Genomic DNA, 25,930 nt, shown 5'->3' with positions numbered 1-25,930 from the left:
ATTAGTAAATTTAAAAAAGGTTGAATGCAGGAATTTTTTTATTTTGAAAAATAAAGCTTTTATTTAAAAAAATCTACTTACTTTTTTTTTTATTATCTAAAACTTATATACTTTTTATTTTGCAACATTCAAATCTTTTAAACTAAAAAAGGAACGTTTCCTGAAAGTTTGAGGTCTCTAGCTCAAAAAATGAAGGAGAAGATAGTTTTTAGTATTTTTTTTGATTTTGGAGAAAATTGACCTCGAAAAATTTGTGGTTTTTACGTTTGTAACGGTAAATGTTTACAAAAATAACAATATCCCCAAAGTTAAACAAGATTATATAATTCTACAAAAACTAGCTTCTAGTTTGTACTTGAAGCTTTCATATAAGAGCATTTGTTATTTTTAGTAAAAAAAAAATTTGACCCCTCCTATGCTCTTAAATTACTAAATAATTTATTTATACTTATGTAACTATAAACTGTTAATCTATTTCTAATTAATTTTGCTTAATTAAGTTAATTGGTACTAATTGAATATTTTTTGATGAAACCTATAACTCCAAATTTAATTTTTAAATAATTGCTAACAAAAGTAGTTGATAAGTGTTAAATGAAATCGATTTTACTTGTTTGCTTAATAAAAATGTTTTTGAATGAATCATGTCTCAAATTTATGTTTAAATAAAATAAAGTTTAAGCCTGTGCAAAAGTGACACTGGGCAAAAGTGTCTTTGTGCAAAAGCGTCCCTTCGTGTATTTTTGACCTATTTTCTCATTTATTTACTTCACAAAACAAGAATATATATGTTTTGTTTGCGCAAAGTAAATTCAGAAATAGAGCGGCTTTCTTCTAAAAGTAATTGTAGGTAGGAAAATGATTGTATTAAAAACAATTGTCTTGTTTTCTAACTAATAAGTAAAAAAACAAAGTAATAAACAATTATCTATTGTTCTATATGACAATAAATAATTAAATTAAAAGCTAGAGGTATTTAATTTTATCTTAAATAACTGATGTATATATGTTTTTCTATAGTATGTAACTAATAATTTATGTAAAATAAAACTCTTATTTGCATATATGTGTTAGTTATAAACTTATTTTTACACAATTTTTTTGTTTAACATCTTTTTTTTTAAGTTACCTTAAAAAATTATAGAATTTGAAAACTTTGGGAAGAAAATCTTGAAATGTTTGTTTCTATATCTAACAATGTTAAATAAGTTGTTATTGGTAATTGTTAAAAATTAATTTAAATACTTTGATAATCTAACAAAAAAATAACAAATACTTATCTGTAACAGAACTAAATATTTTTTGTGAATAATAGTATTCTACAGTTTAAAAAATTATTCAGTTTTATTTGTTTTAACTCGAAAGCTTTTACAGAAGATAAACAAAACAAGATTAAACTTGATAAGGCTATAAACCAGTATATCTTGTTAAATAAAAGTTATAAACGTTCAAGAAATGTTCCTTGAAATTTTTAGAAAGTTCTGCTGCAACAAAATTCAAAAAAGTAAAAAATAAAACAAAAATTTTATAAGAAAAATAAAAAATATATTTTTTAGCTGTTTTTAATTGCTCATGCACCAATTTATTTATACATGTATCTTTCCTGGTGCTTTAGCTTTATAACTATGTTATGTAAATTTCTTTAAAGGACTTAACTAAAAGTATACTGATCACCCTGCTTTTTTTAATAACATCTTACATCAATTTAGTTTACTATGTCTTTAGAGATTAAAATACAGAAGTTGATTTCAGAGGATGGTTTTACTGACATCAGTTAAATGTAAAATTCCATGTAAAGCACTACATTTTAAAGTGCAAACTGTATTTTATATTTTGATAATAATATTATTAATAACCGATAATTATAAAATGTATATGAAGTTTAAAAAATTAAAAAAATTTATTTTTTGAGATGTATTTACTATACACACATTTGTAGAAGTACGTTGTCATTATATTTTAAACTCGATAGAAAATAAAAACTCTGAAAACTAGTTTTGGTAAATAATAAATACTAAATATTTTTATGGTTATTTGAACTATTAAAAAATTGTGTATGTTATAAAAAGTTATTTTAACTATAATAAAATAAACTTGTAAATTTTACTTTAATACTGTTATTTGAAAATAACTGTATAGCTTTTTTAAGCTTGAAGCAACAAATAATGGGTGCATATTATAAATTAAAGTAAGTAAATGTGATTTAAGGTTTGTAAAAAACGTAAATCACTTTATAGATTATAATGTATATTATGAAGATACTGTTTTCATTATATTTTTTTTTACAGAAAGTGGAAACTTGTACATAGTGATGGAATATTGTGACGGGGGTGATTTATACCAACAAATTAACAGACAGAGAGGAGTTTTGATCAACGAAAAGATTATACTCGGCTGGTTTGTACAACTTTGCCTTGCACTTAAACATGTTCATGATAGAAAAATACTTCATAGAGATATTAAATCTTCTGTTAGTTTTAGTTAAAATTTCTCTATATTGTATGGTTTATTTTTATGACAGTTTAGTCTAAGAGTTTACTAAAAGTTTTTTTTAAGTACTTATGAAATAAAATTAAAATTTTACACTAGTTTGAAGCTATGCATGCAGAAGAACTACCAATGTGTTTTAAAACACATTGTTTAAATTTTTAGATGCATGCTTTTTTTGAATATATAACTATGGAAATTTCATAAACTTTTCCCGTGTTACAATGTCTTTGTTTATTTTTTTTTTACTGTGAATAATTTTGATGATCAAAGTTTTGCTTATAATTGATAGCCTAAATTTTTCATTTTGTTTCTTTTGAGTTTGTTTAATATATAAAATATTATTCAAAGCATTATATCTAAAGTTTATTATTTTTTCAACAAAATTGTTTCCTTAGCTTAATTTTGTAAAAATGGTTACTATTAAATAACCAAATGGCTAATTTATTTCATTAAGTTTTGTTGTTTTTAGCATTATGTTTTACAAGAGACAACCTATTGATACAGCTTACTTTTTTTTGTTTAACAGTACTTGTCTAAGTATTTTAAAACTTTGTTTTTAATTTCATACCACTTGTAAAATACTTTAAACTGTTAAAATGTACTTTTTATTTAAATTAATGTTTACACTAATGCTTATTTAGTAAAGAAATATGTATTTGATGCTATTTAAACAACTGATGTTATAGAATATCTTCCTTACAAAAATCGGATCAATAAAACTGGGTGACTTTGGAATTGCTCGAGTTTTAAATAGCACAACTGAATTTGCTAAAACTTGCATCGGTGAGATGTTTGGTCATCAATAAGTTTTTTGTTTTTATAAGTATTTAAGTTTATGATTTTTTTACATTTTCTTCAATTTTGCAATTCATCATGTTGTAGATACGATTTGAAAAACTAATTAAAACTTTATCTTATAAGATGTCTTCAGTACTCAACTTTAAAATTCGTATAATATATAAGAATATAGAAGTCTGAAACAACAATACCACATACAAATTAATACGGTTTTTTATCCTTAAAATCATATTTAAATTAAGTTTTATGTTGTCAGGAACACCATACTATTTGTCACCCGAGATATGTGAAAACAAAGCATACAACAACAAATCAGATGTGTGGTCTCTTGGTTGTGTTTTGTATGAATGCCTGACGCTAAAACACGCATTTGAAGCTGGTAATATGAAAAATCTCGTTCTTAAAATCATAAGGTCTGTATAAGCTTGATTTTAAATGTCATCATACATTTTTTAGTGAAGCATTTAATTTATTTAGGTATTTAAATTCGATATACAGAAATTCACAAAGAACTACTAAGTATGAAACTTGATTAAGTACTAATTTTGATAAAATAAAAAAGTTAATTTTTCTCTAAAAAATAAATTTTAACTTTACTCTAATTTAGCTTAAGGTTGTGGTGTAAAGTTGTAAAACTTAAATCTCCTTTAGTTAAAAGTCTTTAAAAATTTTAATCATACTAAACTTGAGATTATTAATATTTAGTTTAAAAATTCATAATAATAATGGAAATGGTGTCCAGCAAATAATATTTCAGAGGTTCTTACCCCCCAGTGTCGCCGAGGTACAGTTACGAGTTGAGAAACCTCTTATCACAACTGTTCAAGCGGAACCCGCGTGATAGACCCTCTGTTAACTCGTTGCTAAGGAAACCGCTGATATCCCCACTGACCAATCAACACCTCACTCCTGAGTTACATCAACAAGGTTTAACATAGTGTGTGAATTTTTGGCGTTTACAAAAAGTATGTTTATGTTAATATGTACTTTATGAACTCGAAGTATTAATTTGTTTATTCACGTATTAATTTATTAAACAATGATTCACTCAATTGATAAAATTAGTGCGATCCTCACTTGAAATAAATATCTGAAAATCAAAATGAACAGCTATGGAGAAATTAAGGCTTAACTCGAGTTTTTAAACTATATTAAAGCACATAATAATATAACTAATGAAAGAAGTTGAAAATACACAGAACACTAAGTATAGTATGATGTTTAGTTTAAATAAATAGTGTATAGAAACTTAAATACAAATTTACACAAAAAAAAAATTTAGTTACAAAGGTTTGTCATGAAATAACCACTAAAGTAACATATAAGTAGCGATGTGTATTAGAAAACAGTTTATATTATAGAGCTAGAAACTTGACAAAATCTAAGTTTGATTGAATTAATATATTAATAAGAATGATTTGTTTGGTATACTTTTTAAATTTTGAGATTTATAATATCCGAAGGTAGCAAACTTATTTGTTTTACAATGTACGTTAAAGTAGAACTTTCTTTTTTGTGGTTAAAAGTTTAAAGCTTAAGGGCATAGGGGGGTGTAAATCACTATTTTCACAATTTAGTCTTATTTTATTGAGTTTTAACTAAGCTACAAGTTGCTTTTTACATATTTTAAAAACTCAAAATAAATTTTGAGATATAGCCGATCGAAGTCGGAGACTCCGACTTTGAACTCTAGACTGTTTCAAACTACCTACCTATTTTTTCAAAATCATACTCAAAAAAAAGCTTATAGAACTTTTAGTTGAGAGTATATATTCTTAATTAAGTCTGTTAATTAAAAATGTTACGCTTTCAGAATTCAGTCACACAGTTCTCCACAGCAAACCACAATCGGCAGCAGTGAGAAGAAAACCAGTTTATAGAAATGTTCAGAGACCTCACAGTGCGATGCCTTATCAACCTGCAGCCGGTAAGTTGTTAGATAAAAATTAATCAAAACAAATTTGTTTCTGTTAACTCAAGTTAGTATAATTTTTAAAGCAAATTAAGTGTTAGATCAAGCTATTGGGGCTTACATTTATAAGACAGTTATGAATTTATTCTAAGTGAAAGCATTTTTGAAATTCAAAACTTTGATTGTAGTTTCAACGCTTTCTTTCTAAGATATTATAAAAAAAATTCTAAAAACATATCTTTATTTTAAAGAGTTTGTTACCGCCTGAAACAATCTAAATTCACACAAAACTCTCAAAAAACATTTCAAATTACAAACACTTAAGATTTTTAAAACAACTGTTTGAATAAGAAGTTAGAAATAAAAAAATTCAACCACTATAATATAAAAATTTGCATAATGGAAACGAATGCTTACACAAAAGCTTTAATAAAATCTAGGTACTTTATATTTTGAAATGTACATAGATCATTAGTAGATTAAAAAATGCTAGTTAGTAGCAATTAAATTAGTTATACAAGCAACTAAAATAATTATGATACATTAAGATGCTTTACTTTTTGTTGAATAAATCGTAGAGTTTGTAAAAAAAACTGTCATAGCTAAGAAAAGTTATTGTAACTAATATAAAGATTCTATATAGATGTTTTAACAATTTAGGAAACTATTGTTTGAGTTTTTTTTTAAGTTTTTATAGTAATATGTTTGTTTAAAGTGTATTTTTAAACTTTAAGTAGTTTTGTTTATCCTTTGAAAAAACAAGTTTAATAAAAGACCCTTATTATTTTGCTAGTACTGTTAAATTTCTAATCATATTTGTTTTTTTTTTTTACTTTATAGATTTTTAGTGTTCGCTAAGTTAGTTACATCTAATTTTGATTGAAAAGTCTAAATTATTTTTAAATGAGTTTCAATGGCTATGTTACGAACTAGTTTTATTGGTAAAAATTTTAAAACAAACAAAAAATTGTAACTTTTTTCTGTTTTATTAAAACTTTTTCTATTGACCTAGGTCTTAAGTAGGAGTGAGTGTCTCTTTTGCACATATACACCCTAACCCTGAACCCAACCATAACATAACCCTGACCCAAACTCAGACACTAACCTTGACTGAACTAGTATACTTAAACTTAAGTATTATTTGTATATTTGCTGAGTCAGCAAAAAAAATATTTTCCTCATTTTACGTTCAATTTTAATTGTTAATACTTTATATTTTAATTAATTTTAAATATGTTTGTGTAAGGTGGGATAAGGGCATAAATATAAAATAAAGCTTAAAAAATTGCTGACTCGACAAATATGCAAATCAGGCTAACCTTTAAGTATACTTTTCCCCTAACTCCAACACTGACCCTAAGTATAACTCTGATCCTAACCCTGATCCTACCTCGTTCAAAAGTCGTGACTTTATGCAAAAGTGACGCCGTGCAAAAGTGACTTCATGCAAAATAGAAATAATCCCCGTTAAATAGCTTTTTAAAATTTAGACTAAGATAGTTTATTTGTTCGAGTAGTGTTTTTTTCGTTTACCTGTTAAATTTTCTTTCAATGAAAACATTTTTATTACAATCACTAGTTTAGAGCGGGGTTCTAAACGTAGGCAATTAACTTCCTTTGTTTGGCGATTTTAACAAACCAGTGGGCAATAAATGTTTATGGGGCAAAAGAAGGGACTTTTTCAAGTTACTGAGGAAGTTTTATTTATTTAAGTCTAGGTATAATTATTAATTGATTTTTATTACCTGAATTTAGTTCACAAAAAAGAAGAAGAGTAAACTTTGTTTTGGTGAAAGTTATGAGAACATTATGATGTAGTTGTAAATAGTTTAAATTTGTGAGTGTAACATAAATAAAGTTGTGTTTCTTGAAATTTAAACACTAGTTTACTATTATAAAAGGTATTTTAGCTAATTTTAATTTACAACGCAATAAAGAAACATTCATTCAATTTGTTACTTGCTCTTTGTTTTAAATCAAAATAAAAACTTTTTTCTGATCAATAAAAATAAATAGATACTAGTTTGTATAAAAAAAGTTTTTTGTACAAAAGCAAATTTGTTTTTTAATCTAAATTGTTTTGAAATTTTATATCCTTTTAGTATTTTTAAACTGCTTTTTAAGTATTTATGACATTTGTTAGACAATTGTATTTGGTTGTAATAATAAACAATATAGCAAAGTAATTGTACAATGGATCATTTAATTTTAAATACTCACCTTAAAATATTTTTGATCAAGGGGCAATTTTGTTTTTCAATTCTATTCTTAAAATTACAGAAAAATTTTTATATGAAACTTCAGTATTTATATTTGGTTTCAAATAACGTTTAAATGTTTAAATAAACACAAATAAGAAGTTACACCACAAAATAAACATTAATAAAATATACTTCTAGTTTGAAGGTTTACTTAAGTAAACCCTTTTTAATGTTTTATTTTGTTTGCTCAAATAATACATTTTATTTATTGGGTTAGTCAATAAGCTTTACTTTCAGCATTTATACATATTAAAGTGTATGCTAGTTTTCCAAAATTATGTTTGTTTTTTAATTTTCGGATTCACGAAGAAAATAATCACTTAAAAATACTTCTAAAAATGCTGTTTAAAGATAAAAACAATGACATTTTTCTTTAGGTTTTATACATTACAATTGAATTTATAATATTTCAATCAAAAATCTTTTGAAGTTTTTCCAAAAACAAGTAGATTAAAAGAAGAAACTTTTTATAAATTATAACAAACTTTAAAATCAATTTCATAAATGTTTATTATTTTTAAAATTTTAAAACTATTTAAAATTTACCACTAAAACAATATTAAACAGCAAAGAAATTAGCAAGAGAGCCTATTATAAGAAATAAAAGGGACCAACAAATAGCCAATGCATACGGAGTTAATAAAAGTAACAAATTTGCCAAGAAAAATAATGTAGTTAATAGTGTTATTGATAAGGTTTGTATTCGTTTATTTAAAAAATGTATAAAAGTGTTAACTAATTTTATTTCTAATTATCAAGTAACGCAAACAATATTATAAATGCTTATTGAATACAACTATATTAAATTTTTTAAAGTTTTACAACTACTAGTGCTTAAAATAATTTCATAAGTGATAAATTTAAACAACCTATTTAAATTTAAATGTTAATTTTTTGTTTTTGTAACAAAGTATGTGAAACTAAATATTCTTTATACTGTAAAATAGATAAGTTATCATGTTTTTTACTTTTGCAGCGCCGTCAACAAATTGCTAAAGAAGCTGAATTGAAAAGACAAAAAATTATCGAAGACAGAAAAAAGCGATTAGTTAGTCTTGTTTTCAAGTTTATTTTGAAGTAATCTAGTAGGAATATATATAAAGTTTATCTAACAATAACTACATGTATATAACTATTCTCTTTTTAGTATATTTAAATTTAATAAATGATTTTTTTATTAATTATGTAACACGCTTTAAAATCCCAATAGGCTCATAAAATTTATCAACACCTGTTTGATTTGTTTTTAATTAATTAGCTTAACTTTAAACGTTTAATTTGACTTGATAAATAAGAGACTGTTAGTAGACTCAAACATATCTTTATTTCTTATTAGTGTTCAAAAATATTTAAGACTTACTTTATAGTTTTTTATCATTTATTAATAACTTATTGAAAGTTATTATTCTGTATTTTTTTTTTAATCAATCTCTTGTATATAAAATAATGCAAATTTTTATACAAGTTAAATTTAAAGAACTGCTTAAAGTTTTTTTTAGTAAAATGTTTATGTTAAAATTTGAATAATTTGCTTACAAAAAAACTTTCTATTTACAGGATGACTTACAAAAAGGACAGAAGGAAAGAGATGAAAAAATAAAACAAGCTAGAATGAAAAAAGACAGGTATTTATACATATATATTGTAAAATAAATACTTTGTAGTAAGTTATTGTTAAACCGGAAAAGGTTTTTAAATTTTCAGTTAAATTTTCACAACTACTTCTTTATATTATTATCTATGCTGCCTATTAGTTTAAGCTGATCATATAAAATTTATTCACTTCAAACTTAAGTTAATTATCGACCTTAGTAACTAAGTGAAAAATTGTATTATTTTACACAACAAACTTTTTATGTTGTGATATTTCGTGACTTCATAAAAAAATTTATTATGTATTTAGAATATACTAATTTTTAAGTAAGATAATCATTGATCATTTTTTTTGTTTTAAATCATATAGTTTATTTGAAATCATTATACATTTCATTGATAACGTTTTTATAACACTTATGTTTTGTACGTTGCATACCATCTAAATAAAAAACCTTCAGTTTAGTTATTTAAGAAAACATATTAACAGATTTAAAGTTATGTTATTTAAAATCTAGAAATTTAATTGTGCAAGTTATAAAATTTTTTTATAATTAGCAACTAGTTTGTATAAATTAGAAACATCTCTAACAGTCATTTTGTTTTATTAGTTTAAAGAAAATGACTTTGGCTAACTTTATGTATACAATTTTGTTTTTTGTCATATTAAAATTACTTATTTAGTAAATGTTAGCTATTAGACTTTTCCAGTAATTAACACTTTTTTACAAACAAATAGTTTAAAAAAAATTTAACTGAACAAATAAAAAATGTCTAATTAAGTTAAAACAGTAAAAAAAAATTAGTTTTTATACCAACTATTTGAAATATACAACTAAATTTTCATTATGTACTAAATACAGAGACGAAGCAAGATTAATGAATTTGAAAAGATCAAATGATATGTTTTTGGTATGTTTTGTTTAACTGTTTAAGTTTTTAGTTAAATGTTTTTCTTTAAGCTTTAATTGAAAGAGTTTTTTGATTGAAATAAGTGTTTTTTATTTATGTCCAGGGCTGCCAAAAAACCTGGAATTCTTGGGAAAACCTGGAATTTGAAAAATGTTAAAAAAACCTGGAGTTTTAAACAATTATTACATAAAAAGTAACGAAACTTCGATTAGATACGAAAAATCTATCATTACACTTTTTTTTTTATTAAAAATAAGTCTAATAAAGATTTACAGTATCTTTTAAATGTTTTAATACTGTTTAAAGAACTTTTTTAAACTTCAGTTAAATTTTGTACTAAAAATGGACTAAAAACCTTGTATTTTAAAATCCTGGAAGAAATTCAGAAAACCTTTAACAACCCTGTATGTTTATAAAAATATATTGTTCTGAGAGTCATACATCGGTAAACATAAAGTTATGCTAAATAGTAGTGATGTTATATAGCAAAAGTTGGCAAACAATAAATTTTTAATTATATATACTTTGTTCCGCACTAAATCTTAATATATGAAACAATACAGCTCTAATTTTTTGGCTTATCAACTTTACACTTTAGTCAATTACTTTTTGAAAAAAAGTAGTTGTTTTTTGATTAAATTCATAAAATACAAATAAAGATCTAAGCTTTCAGAAAAAGTATATTGTCTCTTGATTTGTAAGACTTTAGTCTAAGCAGTAAAAATATTGTGCTTAAAACGTGTACCAATTAATGTACTTTATAGTTTGCTGTTAGTTAAGTAATGTTTAATCTACTAAACATATATTTTTGGTATTTATTTGAATCATTACAACATCTGTTTACAGATAAACAACAAACCGTCAAACATGGGTATTCAACAAAATCAACAAGGTGGAAATTATAAATATCTACACGATAAACTTGATCAACATCAAAACAGGTTATTTAGTTAGCTACTTCAACTCTTTTAAATTTTATTTATTTATGTCTTCGTAAAAAATAATTTAATACAAAATACAAGAAAAGTCTTATACTTTGATGAACTTTAGAAATACACTTTTTTAGAATAACAATTTAATAGTTGTTATTTTTTTACAATCTTTCAAAATAAAACTTTTGAACTATTTAGTAAAAAAAGTTTTTTAACTTTATATTTTGACATTCAGATTTATTAACAGAAATCGTGAGTATCCAGCTTTGAAAAAAGTGAAAGAAGCTTGGAACGAGCGACAAATTCACCAGAAAAATTTACTTGAAAAACAAATCAATAACTACAACAAGTATGTTAAATACGTTGTGTTATTTAAAGTTTTTCTCAGCGGTTTTCTCTTTTTGTTTAAAGTACAAAAACAATTTTTTTAGCTGTGGTCTTACAAGTATTTGTTTATACAAACTGTTTGATAATAAGTAATAGTTTTAATTTATAAATATAATGATTTTTGAAAAATATAATGGTATATAATTTTTTTTTTTCAATATGTATAACTTAAATTAGGTTCGCTTATATTTCATATATTTTAATTGGTTAAACGACAATTCAAATTCGGACAACTTGAATTCCGACAATTCAAATTCTTAAAAAAATATTTTGAAAGACTATATCTCAATAAGTAATATAAATATGAAAAAAACAAAAATATGTATATAGATCTTATTAATATATACAAGCCACTTTTTTATCTTTAGCAAAATCTTAAATATTTTGCAAGGTGTTTTAAAATTGCTTAAAATGACTATGTATTTTACTTTACTTAAGCCATATCTCAAAAAATATTTAATGTTTTGCAAAAAGAAAAAAATGGCTTGTGTTTTTTGTATTTGACAAACATACATTACTTTTTTATTTGTGGCCCTTTTAATTTTTTTTAAAGAATTTTAATTGTCCAAATTTAAATAGTCGTGCACCCATTTTAATTAACCAAACAACAGTGGTAAAGGAGATAGCAATGAAAAGAGGGAACAAGTTGTAGATGAATTCTGGCAACGAAAGAAAGAAGCTTTGTTCATCAAACATCAATACCAGGCCGACCTACATAAAGTTTGTTTCAAATTTTTGTTTTACTTTCTGATAAGGCAAATTGAAAAAAAAAGTTATACTTGAATCTAGAAGTACTACATTAAGAATTTAGCTTAATAGATCTTTTATAAAACGTTTGTCAACCTTATAAAACCTTAAAACTTTCCCTATTTATTTAATTCCTAGATTTTTAATTAAGTATAAGAGCATAAGGCTTAGTTTAGTTTTTTTTTTTGATATAACAAAAAAAAAAACTAAATGATATAAGCTTCTAAACTTAAATTAAAAGTCCTCTATTATAAATATAACTTTTAAAAGTTATAAATTAAGTATGAACTTACATCAATGGTTGGCAACTTGCAACTGAGGCTCTTGATTTAATTTCTAGTTACTAGTGTTTTTTGTTGAGTATCTAATCACATTTTTTGTTTTATTATACTTAATAATACACTTTCTTACATATCTGCGGCTCGAAGAAGACCTTTTTCATACAGTACGGCCTGCGAGCTTTTTTTTATTATAAAAATTAGCTGGCCTGCCTCTTATAAACTTAAACCAGGGTTTCCCAAAATTTTTTGCAAATGGCCCCCTTTAAAGAAATTAAAAAATCCATGGCCCCTTTCAACAAGATTACTAAAAAACACCTAAGACTTTTTATTTTTATTTTTCTCTTCATTCGCAATTCGAGAATATCTAGTGTAAGTTTCTAAACTACCATTAAAAACACCTAAGATTTTTTTTTTGCTTTTCATCTGCAACTTAAGATTATCTAGTGTAAGTTCAAATTATGACCTAATGGCCCCCCTCTTACCCCTTTGCTGCTCGTGGTCCCCTGAGTATCTGACATGGCTCCTAAGGGGGCCACTTGGCCTACTTTTGGAAACCCTGACTTAAATTATGCAGTGAAGCTGTTATTTCTTTCTTAACTATAAGTCTATGACACTAAATCGCGTTTTATAATCTTTAAAGAATCACTTAATATAAATGTTTTGCAATTTTTATTTTCTCGATTATTGTTGTCAACATAGGTGTGTGTTTGGTGAGTTGGAGATACTATGAAGTTTATTTTTTTACCAGTTTTTGTTGTTTACTAACTTTGTCGGTTCTTTCTGTTACCTTAAAATCCGTACCGTGTTATTATTTAATCGTGATTAAATATTACTATACAATGAATTAACAGAACGCCAATCCTCGAGGTGTCGCCGCAGCGCTAAGACCCTTTTCAGCTGCAAGAAGTTTGTTTTGTTTTTTATGTAAATTGTTAAAAAATAAAATTATAAAATTTTATTTGCAGCACACATAGAACTTTATTAAAAGAAATGTTTATAAATAAATTCGAAATGTTAAAGTCTGCTTTTTTTTCTGCACTATATTGATACATTAAAAAATATTTAAGTTTGTTTTAAGAATGTTTACAATTTTTATTTAGTTGCTATTTAGTTTTTTTTCTGCACTATATTGATACATTAAAAAATATTTAAGTTTGTTTTAAGAATGTTTACAATTTTTATTTAGTTGCTACACTTAACTTTTTTAATAATTGTAACTTTCTAAAATTGTGATTAAAGCATTACGAGTTATAATAAAATTAACAGATAATTTGGAAGAGTATAAAGCTAGACTTGATCGAGTAAGAAAAAATAATTTAAATGCTGGAAGGTTTTGTGAGGTTAATAACCATATTTATTTTACGTATTTTTTACATATTTATTTTTTTAGTTTATGTAAGAAGTTTTTATAATGAAACTATATATTTGCGGTGTTTTTTTCCAATATAATTTTAATTTATTAAATGATTAATATTGTGTTTTAATAACAAAACGGTATCTCAGTTAGGCTTTATAAATAAAATAAAAAAGTTTATATTATTTACTCTAAACTTGACAGAATGTAAACTTATCTGTTATAATGTTTTTAAATTCTAATCGGATCTTCATAAATCTTTACAATTTAAATGTAAAAAGTTGATAATTGTATTTATTTAATTTAAAAAGATAAATTTTATTTGAATATATGTTATTCCAAGTTTTTCGAAAAAAATCTATAGTTTTAATATGAATTAATTTTTATCAAACGATGATTTAGTTGTAAAAATCATACACTGTAAAATTTTATACTTATAATTTATAGTTACCACTTCAGTAAATTTCTTGTTAAAAAAAATTGTATTTGCAGTAATGCTCATTTCTTTTTCATAGTTTATCTTTTTTACAAAAGATTTTGTGTTTAATTAGATGTATTTATAATTTTAAACGTAATTTTTTTGTTATTTTGTTTTATTACTATAAAAAATTAAGTTTCAATTAAGAAAATTAACTATTTCAAAAAATGATTTTTTTTTTGTAAGTAGATCAACAAAGTTATAAAAAATAGTATAAGTATGTAGTTTGATTGTTTTTAGAGTTTAAATAAAATTTTGTGAGATTGCAAAGGGTTAAATTCAATTTTTGAATAGAATTGTAAAAGTATAAATTTTACTCAAAGTTCAAAATATGAATTTTTTTTAACCTTCAATTTTTAACCTTAAACATCATTGCATCCATCATTAGGCATTGATACAACTGAATTCTTAATATATGTTTGATGAATTTAAATTACTCACATAATGCACAAATTTTGTTGATAAACTTCACTGACATTATTTAAGCTCTTATGGCATTTTTTTAAACACATTAGGCTTGCACTTATATATGAATAATGCTTAGAGTTTACTTGATAATTTTGACTATAACGTCATAATAATGGTTTTTTATACAAACTTACCATAATATTGTCAGTCGTCTCCGTAGCGCAATGGATAGCGCGCTGGACTTCTAATCCAGAGGTTCCGGGTTCGAGTCCCGGCGGAGATGCTTATTTTTAGAAATAAAAAACAGATTACAAACACAAAAAAAGTTTAAAACTTTGTTTAAATCAAAAGCACATAGCCGAGGTTAATTATTATAATTTTTAAAAGTTAATATTAAATTTAAAACGACTTAATTCAACTTTACTTGAAAAATTATAGAAGCCCAATGAAAACAATTTCAAACATCAAGCACTATTAAAACAAGCAGAAGAAAATAAGATGAGAATAAATCAACAGAAGAAGTTGTTTGAACAACAGGTTTTATAGACGTATTTAAAAAAGTTTAACAACTATCGCTTTGAACAACTTTTATTGGTGCATATGTTAACTAAAAAGTTTAGAAACACATATTTCATAACAAATAATTTATTATAAAAATCTTTCGACTAAGACTTTATAATTATCAATATCTTGAAATTGTAAAATGAATTACAATTTATTTTAAGTTGAAAACATTTGAAGTTTTTTCACAGTATAAAACGACGTGGTGATCGAGTGTGCAACTTAAATAATATTTAAATCACGATAAAAAAATTAAAATTAAATATCACAAAAAATTAAGTTTGAAATTATTAAACAAGATAAAACGTTAGTTTCTCTTGAAAAGTTTTTGCTGTTGGAAATGATTCTATCGCTTATATTATAAAATATTATTATAAATTTATCTAGTAAAACTTTTAAGTTAAATTAAAACAATAATAAATAGTGTTTAGTCGTTTTGAATCTTTTTCAGTACAGTTAAACCATCATGGGCCACTAGTTGTTATAACATATTTATTTACTTTCTTATAACTTACCGTGTTTCGCAGGCGAGGAATAGAGGTATCGTACCTCCAGACGAAAGACCAGTCAAGTACAATCCTAATCCTGAAAAGTTTCTGGTTCCTGAAAAAGACAAACCTGGTGAAAATATTTTGGTTCCTGGTAAGTCTGACGTATCTCCTGACAATTCAGTTGGTCAGGTCGGATTAACTCAAGCTCTCAAAGTCATTGGAGCTAAACAAGTTTGCCAAATTTATTTGTTTTTGTAATTTTTTACGATATAATACTATTCTTTTGTACTTATTTTCTGTTTATTTATTGTTTAGTCCTGAAGGTTTAACTTTAGAGTTGTAAGTTGCAATTTAAAGGTTTTAAATTAAAATATGTTAATTGAAACATGTACTTGTAAAAAATCCTAAAACTAATTCTGTTAAAACTGAACTTTGAATCATCAAATTTAAAAATATCGTTGTGTCGAAAATTTCGTTACTACTTTTAAATCTGTTGATGTTTCTACTACTTAGATTTTGTTACACTTTTTGTAGTTTTTTAAAACCACTTGTTTTTAATTCTTATTCTAATAGTGGTTAAGTACTGTTTTTAACAAGATTTACATTTAATACTTATGTTAAAAAATTAAAACCGATATATCTACTAATATGCTCTCTTAGTTTCAAAAAGTAGCCTAAAAGACTTTAATATCTTCAAGCATATTAAAAACACAAGGGCAAAATTTCCTAAAAATATAGGCAAACGTTACGTGTTTTAACTCAGTTTATACAATGTTCTTAGTTTTGAGTAAAGTTTATCCTTTTATTTGCATGTTTTTTCTCAATTAATTTAAATAAATCTCGTTTTCTAAAAACTTTTTTACCTACAGTCATCCAGTGTAGATTCTCCGAGCAAAAATGAATTAAAAAAGAAAATACTAAATAGAGTTAACCAGAGATTTAGTGTTGATTTTGATAACAATGAAAAATCTTTTGAAGAACTAAATGATTTGTTAGTTTATTTATATTTCAGTTATATTTAAAGGAAGACAGTTATTTGAAAAATATTTTTTTAGTTTCAAAAGTTGTATTTTATTTAAACTAAAACTTAAAATTAATATCATTGATTTTTATACGTCTTTTACTTTTTTATCGAAACTGTAAATGTATTTTGGAAAGTTTATTTTACTTATCTAACATATTATGTTTATAGTAGCTTAGATTATAGTTTAACATTTCGACTAAAATCCGATGGTAAAACAATTCTATTAACAAAGCAAGTTTTTATGTTAATAAAAAACCTAATTAAATTCAAAAACAAAAGATGTATATTCAACTAACAAATGTTTTCTTAACAATAGAAACAGCAAACAACAGTCGAGACCTTTGCCACAAAATCCAAAAAAGCGGGAGTGGAATGATTTTGGCGGGAAAACTCAGTTGAAAAAACAAATTGAAAAACTCCCTATTCAATTGGACGGTATGTAAATTTTATTTGTTAAAGATATAGTAAAAAGAAGCATCATTAAATTTATTTAGAATGAGGCACATTTATTTCGTTGATTTTTATTTTCCATAAAGTGAAACTTACTTACTAAAACTTTATTTATAACTTTTAATTTAAAAAAAGTTTCTCAAATGCTCTCTACGCTGAGAATACTTGGTATATCAAACTGTACATTCAACTATCTTTATATACTATTTCCATTATAAATAAAAGTTAAAAGTTTGTTGTGGTCCAACTTTGTTATTGTCTTAAAATATTAGGCATTAAATTTTTAAGACTGTCAATTTAAGTTAGTTAGCTTTTTAGAAAAGTTTTGAGACTTTAAACTTATCAAAGATTATTAATTTTAAAACAAACAGACCCAACAACTTCGGAACCGAGTAAAGTAAGCATGAGTATAAGTAAGTGGCAGAAATCAAAACCTGTTAGTAAATGGAACGACCCTTCAGACACATTAGTTGATAAACTCAACAACAAAACTATTATCGCTCCCACAATGACTATCAATAAATGTTAGCTTATTTTAAATTTAGATACATAAATAAGTTTTCTAATAAATTTATTTGACTCTAAAGATGGTTTTATAAAAACAAATTTGATTTCTTTATACTTATTAGTTCTACTATTACTGATGTCTGAAATGTTAGTGTTAAAACAAATGAAATAGTATTAAGTATTTATATTACTTAAAGTGATTTAAAAAAGAAAAACTACAAAATTTATTTTTTAGTTTTTAATAAAGATAAAAATATAGTTGTTTTTAATAGCAGCATTATACAACATCACTGAAGAAAGTACGAAACAAATCAGTTTTAAAGAATTGAAAACAATAACTGAACAAAATGAAAACGTTAGAGTTTTTTTTTTTAAACGACTAAAATAGTTTTTATTATTTTGATACACTTTTAGAATAAGAATCAGTAACAAAAATTTTTTTGTTCGTGAAATATATAGTGCAAGCCATTAGTGACAAAATAACTGGAATATTTTTCAAAAATCTTAGTTGATAAAAAACAGTAGCAATACATTTTACAGTCAACACCAATACAGCAAGGCACATACGTCATATCTAAAAATGAGGTCAAAAAGTTAAATAATCTTCCACCGAGTAAAACTCCAAACAAAGTTGATGACGTCATAGGGTCTGAAAAAGACAACTTTGATGACTTGGCGGTCAAAGAAGTAGCTGTTGATGACGTAAGGAATGAGGTTTTAGATGATTGTGAAGAAATAAAATTGAATGATGACGTCAAAGTTAGTGCAATCAATCAAGTTAAAGCGAAAGTTGAGGTTTGGACAGAAGAAAGCAAGAACACAGACGAACAAAAGTTTGTTTGTTTTTTATTACTCTGAGAATTTCACCTACTCTTGAGTTTGAATTTGTTTTATAACTAGTAAAGCTTTTTTACAGTGTTTAAAATATATTTATACATTGTTTAAAATATGAACAACTCAAGTCATAAAATATAAGTTGTTACATAAAAATATATGGTTATTATATTTTTATTGTACATTTAAGTTATTTTTTAGTCTTTGTGTGTTTTAGTTGTGGTTTTCATTGTCTATTTTTTACTGATACTCCATTTTATGGGAACGGGTCAAAATTCCACGAAGACAAAATTGCACGAGGTCACAAAACTGCACGAAGATACTTTTGCACAAAGAAAAATTTGCACGATGAGAATTTTGCACCAGGGTCAATTTTGCACGAGTTACAATTTTGCACGGAGGGTCATTTTTGCACAAAATAAAACTAAATAATAAAATTTTTATATGAAATAAAACAGAAAAAAAATACTGACCGAGGGTAAGGGTTAGGGGTAACAGTGATAGTAAAAAAAAATAGTAAAAGTTATTATTAAAAAAAATGAATAAATAAAAACGAATTGATTAAAAATAAAAAAAAAGCTACCGACCGAGGGTAAGAAATGGGGTGACAGTGATAGTAGAAAAATAACTAAATTTAGAAAAAATTAAGAATGATATAAAAATTTTGAAAAAAAAAAAATTCAAACCGTGCAAAAATGTTGCCGACAAAATTGTCTGCTCTTGAAAAAGTATCTTCGTGCAAAAGTATCTTAGTGAAATTTTGTCCCCTCGTGCAAATTTGACAGCTACCCCATTTTATACATGGTGTTAAGAAGAAATAAGGTACTTTATTTAATTTGTTTTGATTAACGATTAGAATAAATTTTTAGAAATGAAACTGGCAGTAAAGTTTTCTCAAACATTTTCGACGAAAAATTAAATTTTAACATGAAGAAGGAAAAATATAAAAACGAATTTTTTCACACTTACTCACCGAAGGTATTTTATAGTCTTTTGGCTTCTTTTAAAAATAAATGTTTTTAAGTACCTAAATATTCAGTTGCTGACTGCTAAAAGGTTTTGCAGAAGAGATTAATTGTTGTCTTTGTTTAAGTTAACTATCTACTTTTTGTTACAATTAAGCAGTTAACATAGCCTTAAAAAGTTTTTTTTTTGATGAAAAATTTGTTTTAAGTTGTTTTTTTTTTAATTTTATTTAAGCCATATGAACATTTTTATTTAAATCACCACTCATTTTTTGCATGTTGTTTGTTCACTTTTTTTTTGCATCAGCATGAAAATTGCTCCGCTTTCAATCGTTTGAACAAGACGGAGTTTGCAAAAAACGAAAATAAAAAAGAAATATTTCACGTTTTGTCCACAGGAAAATTTGATATACCTGATGTTAAGGTAAAAATTTAAGTAAAGTTTACATAAAGTTTGATTAAAACAATTTTCATAAACTTGTTCTTTCAACGGTATATTGAATTTGATATTTCAAAAATACTAAGCTATTTTTCTAATTGTTGCATTGTGGGTGTTGTGTATTGTTTTATTTTAAGTAAGTTTTGATAGTTTTTAGTGTTTTAATGTTTTTATTATTTTAATAGTTTATTTTAAATGCCCTACCAGACATGTAGCTTGTTAAAACGATGCTTAGTTTTATAACTTCCATACACTTCACTACATTTATTAAGTTATAGTCAAAGTTAAACCATAAAGTTTTTTTTTTATAAACAAGCTACATACCAAAATAAGTTGTCCCTTATAACATAAAATTTTAAATTATGTCACAATAAAGAACATACTTTATTTTTGATTTTAAATTTAAATATCAATCTAATAATTGTTTATTTTCAAGTAAACTCACGTGTATAAACAACAAACAGCTGTGTTTGTATATAACTTAAGATTTTGATTGACATTGGACATGCGAGATATGACATGATTTTTTTTTTGTTAATTTTTTTATAAGTTTAAAATGTTTTGTAAAAAAGTAAATTTAAGTTGAGTTATTAAAAAAAAAAATCACACAATATCATCAATAACATATGTTTACTTTATTTTCGTATTGGTTTAAGTAAAATGGTTAAAACTTACCAGGTAAAATAGTAATATTTTTCTTAAAAAATTGTAAATTTCTAAACACTTATCACTATAAATGTGTTCATTCATCTTTACTACATTTGCAATATAAAAAATTAATCAACAACAAAACTTTGCAAATTTTTTTTTCAATATTTCAAACAGCTTTTAAGAACTTGTTCACTGCCTGACCTCGCTGAGGAAAATCTCGATGACTCCGTTGAAGCTCCCAAAGTCAAAAAGACACCGGAAATGCTGGCGGATATTTTCGACAAAAAACAAGAAATGTCTGTCACTGAAGCCAATGAAAAGAAAAATCCTGAAAACAGTGACAAAACTTCACAGAGTTATGCAGAAAATCACGTGGAAAAAGTGCAAAATGTTTCAGATAAAACCAACGTTTCAGATGATGATAAAACACCTGAGGATTTGAGAATGCCGGAAGATATTGAAGTGAGCAGTATAGCGAGCGATGACACTAATTTTTCTGATGATCTGGCTTCCGATGACGATTTGCTGCAGAATGAAATGAAGAAATTACTTCTATCAGATACGGGTATTACTTTTGACAGTTTTTTAAAGATAGCATTTTCATTAATTGCGCTCAAAGTTTCATCAACATCTACTTTTTTTCTTGTGAATAAAAAGGCATGATTCTACTGTTATATACATTTCAAAATTTTTATTATAAAGTTGTAAACAATTCTAAATAAGTGATAGAAATAATATAGATTTTGATATATTTTTATAGTTTAGAACTTGAAAATATTTTTACTGCTTGTTAAAAATATTAAAAGTTATATTTTTCAACTTCTTTAAAATTGTAAACAACGAATTTGATTTTTTTCAGAAGCATATGTACATCGTACATATTTATTTGCTGACCACTATTCTAAAATGTTTTATCATAGAATAAAGGTTATTTATGTATTATTTTGAAGTTAGTTATGTAGTGTACATACAATTATTATAAATTACCTTGATTGCGCAATTGCTTTTAATTTGCTAAATAATTATCTTAGAAGAAGTCGAATCAAATATTTTGAAAAATGAAGAGTGGCATTCTAGCAGCAGTGAATCATCTGATACTTCTGATTCTGAAAGTTCAGGTAGAAATTAATTGATTGCAATTTTAGTTATATTTTATAGAAGCTATGAAAATAGAACTGACATTTACACAGTTTTTAATTTATAATTTTTTTGTTTTCAACTGGATGATCTTTTTTTATTCAATTATTAAAAGTTTTTTAAACAATTTTTTGATTGTGAAGTAGTTAAGAAATAAGCTTTTGTTATATTTATGAATATTAATTTTATAATTTTTATTTTATTCCTTAAACAACTATACTTTTTGTATATTTGTAAAAATGCCAAACGCAATTATCTTAGAATAAAAAAGAAGTTAAAACATATTTTGAAAGTTATAAACTTATGAATAAATCTGTTGTTTTAGAAAAGTTTTGATTATACTATTCCTAATTATTGTTAATAAAGTATTCTACCAAAAGTAGTTAAAAATGTTGATGCCTTGTTTTAAAGTTTTTGTACAGAATAAACTATAAGTTCAAACAATGTTCAAATTAGATGTGTAGCTAGATAGAATAATAATATCTAAAGCGTTTTCTTAGTTTTATTTATTTTAGTGTTAACACTGTATACAAAGCAAGTTATGTTTATACAAGCATTAAACTAGCTATGTAAGTTTGCATAATTTATTATAAGGTTGGTTGAACCATTTCAAAAGCTTTAACTACCAAGAAACTCGATTTTTTTGTTTTATATAGATATTTTACAGATATAATAAGCCATGAAATTATTGTAAGTATTATGTTTTACAGATTCTTCTGAATGCAGTGTGTACTCAAGGCTTGAAGATAATCGACAAAAGTTAGAAAACGAACTTGGATTCGAAAATTTTGTCAAATTCTACAAATATGTTCAAGTAAGACCTTAACTAAAGTGCACCCTTAGCTTATAATTGAAATAAGTTACTTTTAAATATTCATGTTTGTTTTTCGTAGTTTTTTTTGTGAGATTAGGATACGGTATTAATTTTATTATGACTATGCTTAAAGATTTTATTTTTTAATTCGATTAAATAGCCATATATATCTATATGTTTACTGTAGCATTGACTTTTTTGATTTTATTTTTAATAAAATGTTATTTTATTGATTAACATTGCATTTAATTTTTAATGAGTTTGAAAAATTAAACGAAGAATTATTTTATTAACTACTAACAGTACTCTTATATATATTTTCATTACTGTTTACTTTTCATTATTTTTCAAATTTTATCCAAAATTATTTTTCGAAACTTAAAACTTAAAGTCTGTTTAGTCACTGTAGTTTTTTTTTAAATGCTTACTATCTAAAAAATAGCAAATTTTATGTCAGCTAAATATCAACTTTCATTACAAACCTTGTTTTGAAGACTTAAAAAACGAAAACAGAACCTTTAAAATGTTAAATGATATTAAATAAAAAATAGTTGTTTAAATAAAACAGGCTAATAAAACTTCACAGAACTGTAACGTACAGAACTGTAACGTCAAAATAAATTAACTGTGATGTCACAGGCAGCGCATGAAGATGCAGATGACGTCATAACAGAGTGTAGCGAGAAAATGAAGGGAATTTTGAAGGACAAGTACGCGGAATACTACGACAGAATACTGCAGCTAGTCACCGCAGATGGTGTTTACCAGGAACAAAGTTTGTTGATTTTTGAATGATCAGGTGGTAATATTTCTTTAAAGATAAATTTAATGAAGATTCTCAAATAAATGGTTTCATTGCTTGTTAAAAGAAAACCTTTTATTTTCATTAAGTTTTAAATTTAAAAAGATCTACTTGTTTTTTAAAGCAATTTTTAGTATATTTTCACGATAGGTATGTTTATCGTTTTTAAGTTTGATCTCATAGATAAAATTTATATTTAGTAAAATACTCTTTTCAATCAACTGTTTTTGTTTAGTAAAAGTTTAACTTATATTTATTTTAGTTTTAAGTTACTTAGACTTTATATATAAACATTGATTCTAATCTACTTCAATCTCATAAGGTTAAGTTGTTTTACAAATAACTTAACCTCAGTTTAGGTCAAGAAATACACATCTTAACCTTTTCTTAAACTTATAATCAATATTATTAAGCTATTAATATATTTCTTATTTTAGCACTATTTAATTATTATTTTACGTGCTTAAACTTTTAATCAACTAGTATTCTGTAAAAATATTTTCTTGTACTACTAATATTATTTATACAGAGTAGGCAAAAAACCTGGAATTTGAGAAATTTTGAAAAAAAACTGGAAAAACTGGCATTTTAAACAATTCTAACATGTTCAGTAGTTAAATTTCGATTTGACACAAAAAAATTATCATATAGATAAAAAATGTTGTCATCATCAAAAATTTTATTTATTAAAAAACACATTTAAAGTAGCTTTACAGTATCTTTTTAATGTGTTTATACTAATTAACACAATTTTTTACCTTAATTTTAACTTAAAACTAAAAACAAACCTAATAATGTGTACTTTAAAAAACATGGAGGAATTTTGAAAACCTAGAAAAAATTTGCCAAAAACATTTGGCAAGCCTGTTATTAGAATAAAATGTGCTTTATGTTGAATTAATGTTCTATTAGTTTTGTTTACTTATTTTATCTTTATTCATCAAACTTTAACTATCAAATTTACTAATTTACTAAAATATTTCGCAGTTTTTTCCTTACATATTCATATTTTTTCATTTATACTTAAGCACTAAAACTTAGAGTTTTTATTTTTATTAGAATGCATCGCATTGAAACTTGTTTTAATATTCTTAATGAAATACTCCATTTAAAAGTTTTAGATTTATACTATTTTAACTCATAAAGTTTATTATTTTAAAAACTTTCTCAACCTTTATCTTAAATGTTGTATCATTGTTTTAGTTTAGCCATTCAACAAAGCTATAAATATTTTCTTACTTAATTTTTACATTGTAAAGGCGTTTGAGTGAATTTATATAAGTTTGTCTACTAGAATTACAATGCAAAAAAAGTTCAAAAACAGTTTAAACTTTTTTATTATTAAACCTTATTTCTTTTTTTTCTTTCCCAATAATTATTTTAATCTAATATAAACAATGTAACAGATAGCTGACGATGTGGTCGTGATTATTTCACCCAAAGGCTTCAAATAGAATTACAAAAGACATTCACTCGTGAAACGTGGCCCCATTAATCAAATTTGAACGAGTTTTACTATTAATATTGTTGTCATACTGCAATATTTTTTTGTGCACGGAAATCAAATATAAATGCCACAAAAAATTTAACTAACTTGTACATAAGGAAATTAAAAGTTCATTTTTGAGTTCATATAATTGCTGGATTGTTTATTTTTGCACTGTTTATTTTTCATTTGTAATAGCAATTTTACTGTAATATTTTTACTACCAAAATGTTTTTTTCTGCTTTTTATATTTAAAAGTCTGTATAATTTACATCATGTTTTTTTTTGTATAGATAAAACTTTTATAAAAAGTATTTTACGTATTTATGAAAATATAAGTTAGATATAATTAATTACGAAGAACAAAACGCTAACTTTTTGTATAATAAGCATAAAGTAAAGTTTTGTGTTTTGTGAAAGTATAACTAAAAGAATAAATAGTTTTAAATGTAAAGTAACGTTGACTAAACACGATTAGCTTTAGCTAACACACTGTAGCGCGAAATATATTTGATATATAAAACAAGCTCATTTAAATAATACAAAAAATTCAAGCGCGTCTGTTATCAAAATAAAGATGGTTTTAGTTTACTTATTAGCAATGACAAGAATAAAAATATTTGTATGTACAGACTTTTCATAAAAAATTGTGCTTTATATTTTATTTTCTGTACAAAAAATACCACATATATTTGTTTAAACTTCAGTTCTTACGGCGAATAAGATATTATAAAAAATCATTTCTGTTGTTTGTCCCAAGAGCAAAGTTAGTTGATTACAAAAAAGTAGATTACATAGTTTATTAGATGTAGTAATAGTATTATTCCAACTGAAAAAGTATTTTTTATATAACTCTGAAAGTTTCAATACAAATGTATATTTTTGAAAACAACTATCATAGTATAATTTAGATATTAATGCACTCATTGTCTTTTTACTATGAATAATAATTCTTTAATTAGAATTTTTAATTATTCACGATTAGTCAAAAATAATGAAACAAAGTTTTTTTAATTTTATACGAGTCAAACTACTCGGTGTCAAAGTTGATATTCCATTTGAACGTCAGCGATTAAAATTAAACGGTTTATCTCACAATTGATAAGATTACGGCATATGGTGCTTAAACGGCAAAATATGGCTAAATTTGAGCTGGTGGCATTTGCAAATTGAAACTTTTATCTTCGATATTTTTACTATAAAAGCGCACACTGAA

At 24.6% G+C, this 25,930-nt stretch overlaps 1 protein-coding gene and 1 non-coding gene across 5 annotated transcripts in view; both read left to right on the top strand.

The window, feature by feature from the left end:
- LOC145837876 (serine/threonine-protein kinase Nek1-like) overlaps positions 1-24,885 on the top strand; it is a 29,730-nt gene extending 4,845 nt beyond the window's left edge. The window contains exons 3-30 of one of the 4 annotated variants that reach the window (XM_082945356.1): positions 2,289-2,470; positions 3,177-3,273; positions 3,545-3,701; positions 4,046-4,215; positions 5,102-5,215; positions 8,029-8,156; positions 8,438-8,509; positions 9,019-9,086; positions 9,918-9,966; positions 10,813-10,907; positions 11,146-11,247; positions 11,897-12,005; positions 13,165-13,219; positions 13,580-13,653; positions 14,992-15,090; positions 15,642-15,836; positions 16,475-16,596; positions 16,946-17,064; positions 17,451-17,603; positions 17,862-17,941; positions 18,127-18,419; positions 19,290-19,398; positions 19,693-19,809; positions 20,650-21,040; positions 21,507-21,593; positions 22,323-22,426; positions 23,066-23,201; positions 24,635-24,885. In XM_082945356.1, the coding sequence (XP_082801482.1) occupies positions 2,289-2,470; positions 3,177-3,273; positions 3,545-3,701; positions 4,046-4,215; positions 5,102-5,215; positions 8,029-8,156; positions 8,438-8,509; positions 9,019-9,086; positions 9,918-9,966; positions 10,813-10,907; positions 11,146-11,247; positions 11,897-12,005; positions 13,165-13,219; positions 13,580-13,653; positions 14,992-15,090; positions 15,642-15,836; positions 16,475-16,596; positions 16,946-17,064; positions 17,451-17,603; positions 17,862-17,941; positions 18,127-18,419; positions 19,290-19,398; positions 19,693-19,809; positions 20,650-21,040; positions 21,507-21,593; positions 22,323-22,426; positions 23,066-23,201; positions 24,635-24,642 (3,485 nt within the window). In that variant the 3' untranslated portion in view covers positions 24,643-24,885. Of the gene's footprint in view, positions 1-2,288; positions 2,471-3,176; positions 3,274-3,544; positions 3,702-4,045; positions 4,216-5,101; positions 5,216-8,028; positions 8,157-8,437; positions 8,510-9,018; positions 9,087-9,917; positions 9,967-10,812; positions 10,908-11,145; positions 11,248-11,896; positions 12,006-13,164; positions 13,220-13,579; positions 13,654-14,991; positions 15,091-15,641; positions 15,837-16,474; positions 16,597-16,945; positions 17,065-17,450; positions 17,604-17,858; positions 17,942-18,126; positions 18,420-19,289; positions 19,399-19,692; positions 19,810-20,649; positions 21,041-21,506; positions 21,594-22,322; positions 22,427-23,065; positions 23,202-24,634 lie in introns of all 4 variants that reach the window. The other 3 variants (XM_082945357.1, XM_082945355.1, XM_082945358.1) reach the window with 3 other exon arrangements.
- On the top strand, positions 14,764-14,836 carry Trnar-ucu (transfer RNA arginine (anticodon UCU)). Its single transcript has one exon. It is a non-coding gene; the product is annotated as a tRNA-Arg (tRNA).
- Positions 24,886-25,930: the final 1,045 nt, after the last annotated feature.

The sequence above is a fragment of the Thalia democratica genome, chromosome 6 (assembly GCF_965202585.1).
Source record: "Thalia democratica chromosome 6, ktThaDemo2.hap1.1, whole genome shotgun sequence".
Taxonomy (NCBI): Eukaryota; Metazoa; Chordata; class Thaliacea; order Salpida; family Salpidae; genus Thalia; species Thalia democratica.
This window is presented reverse-complemented; position numbering and strand designations above follow the sequence as displayed.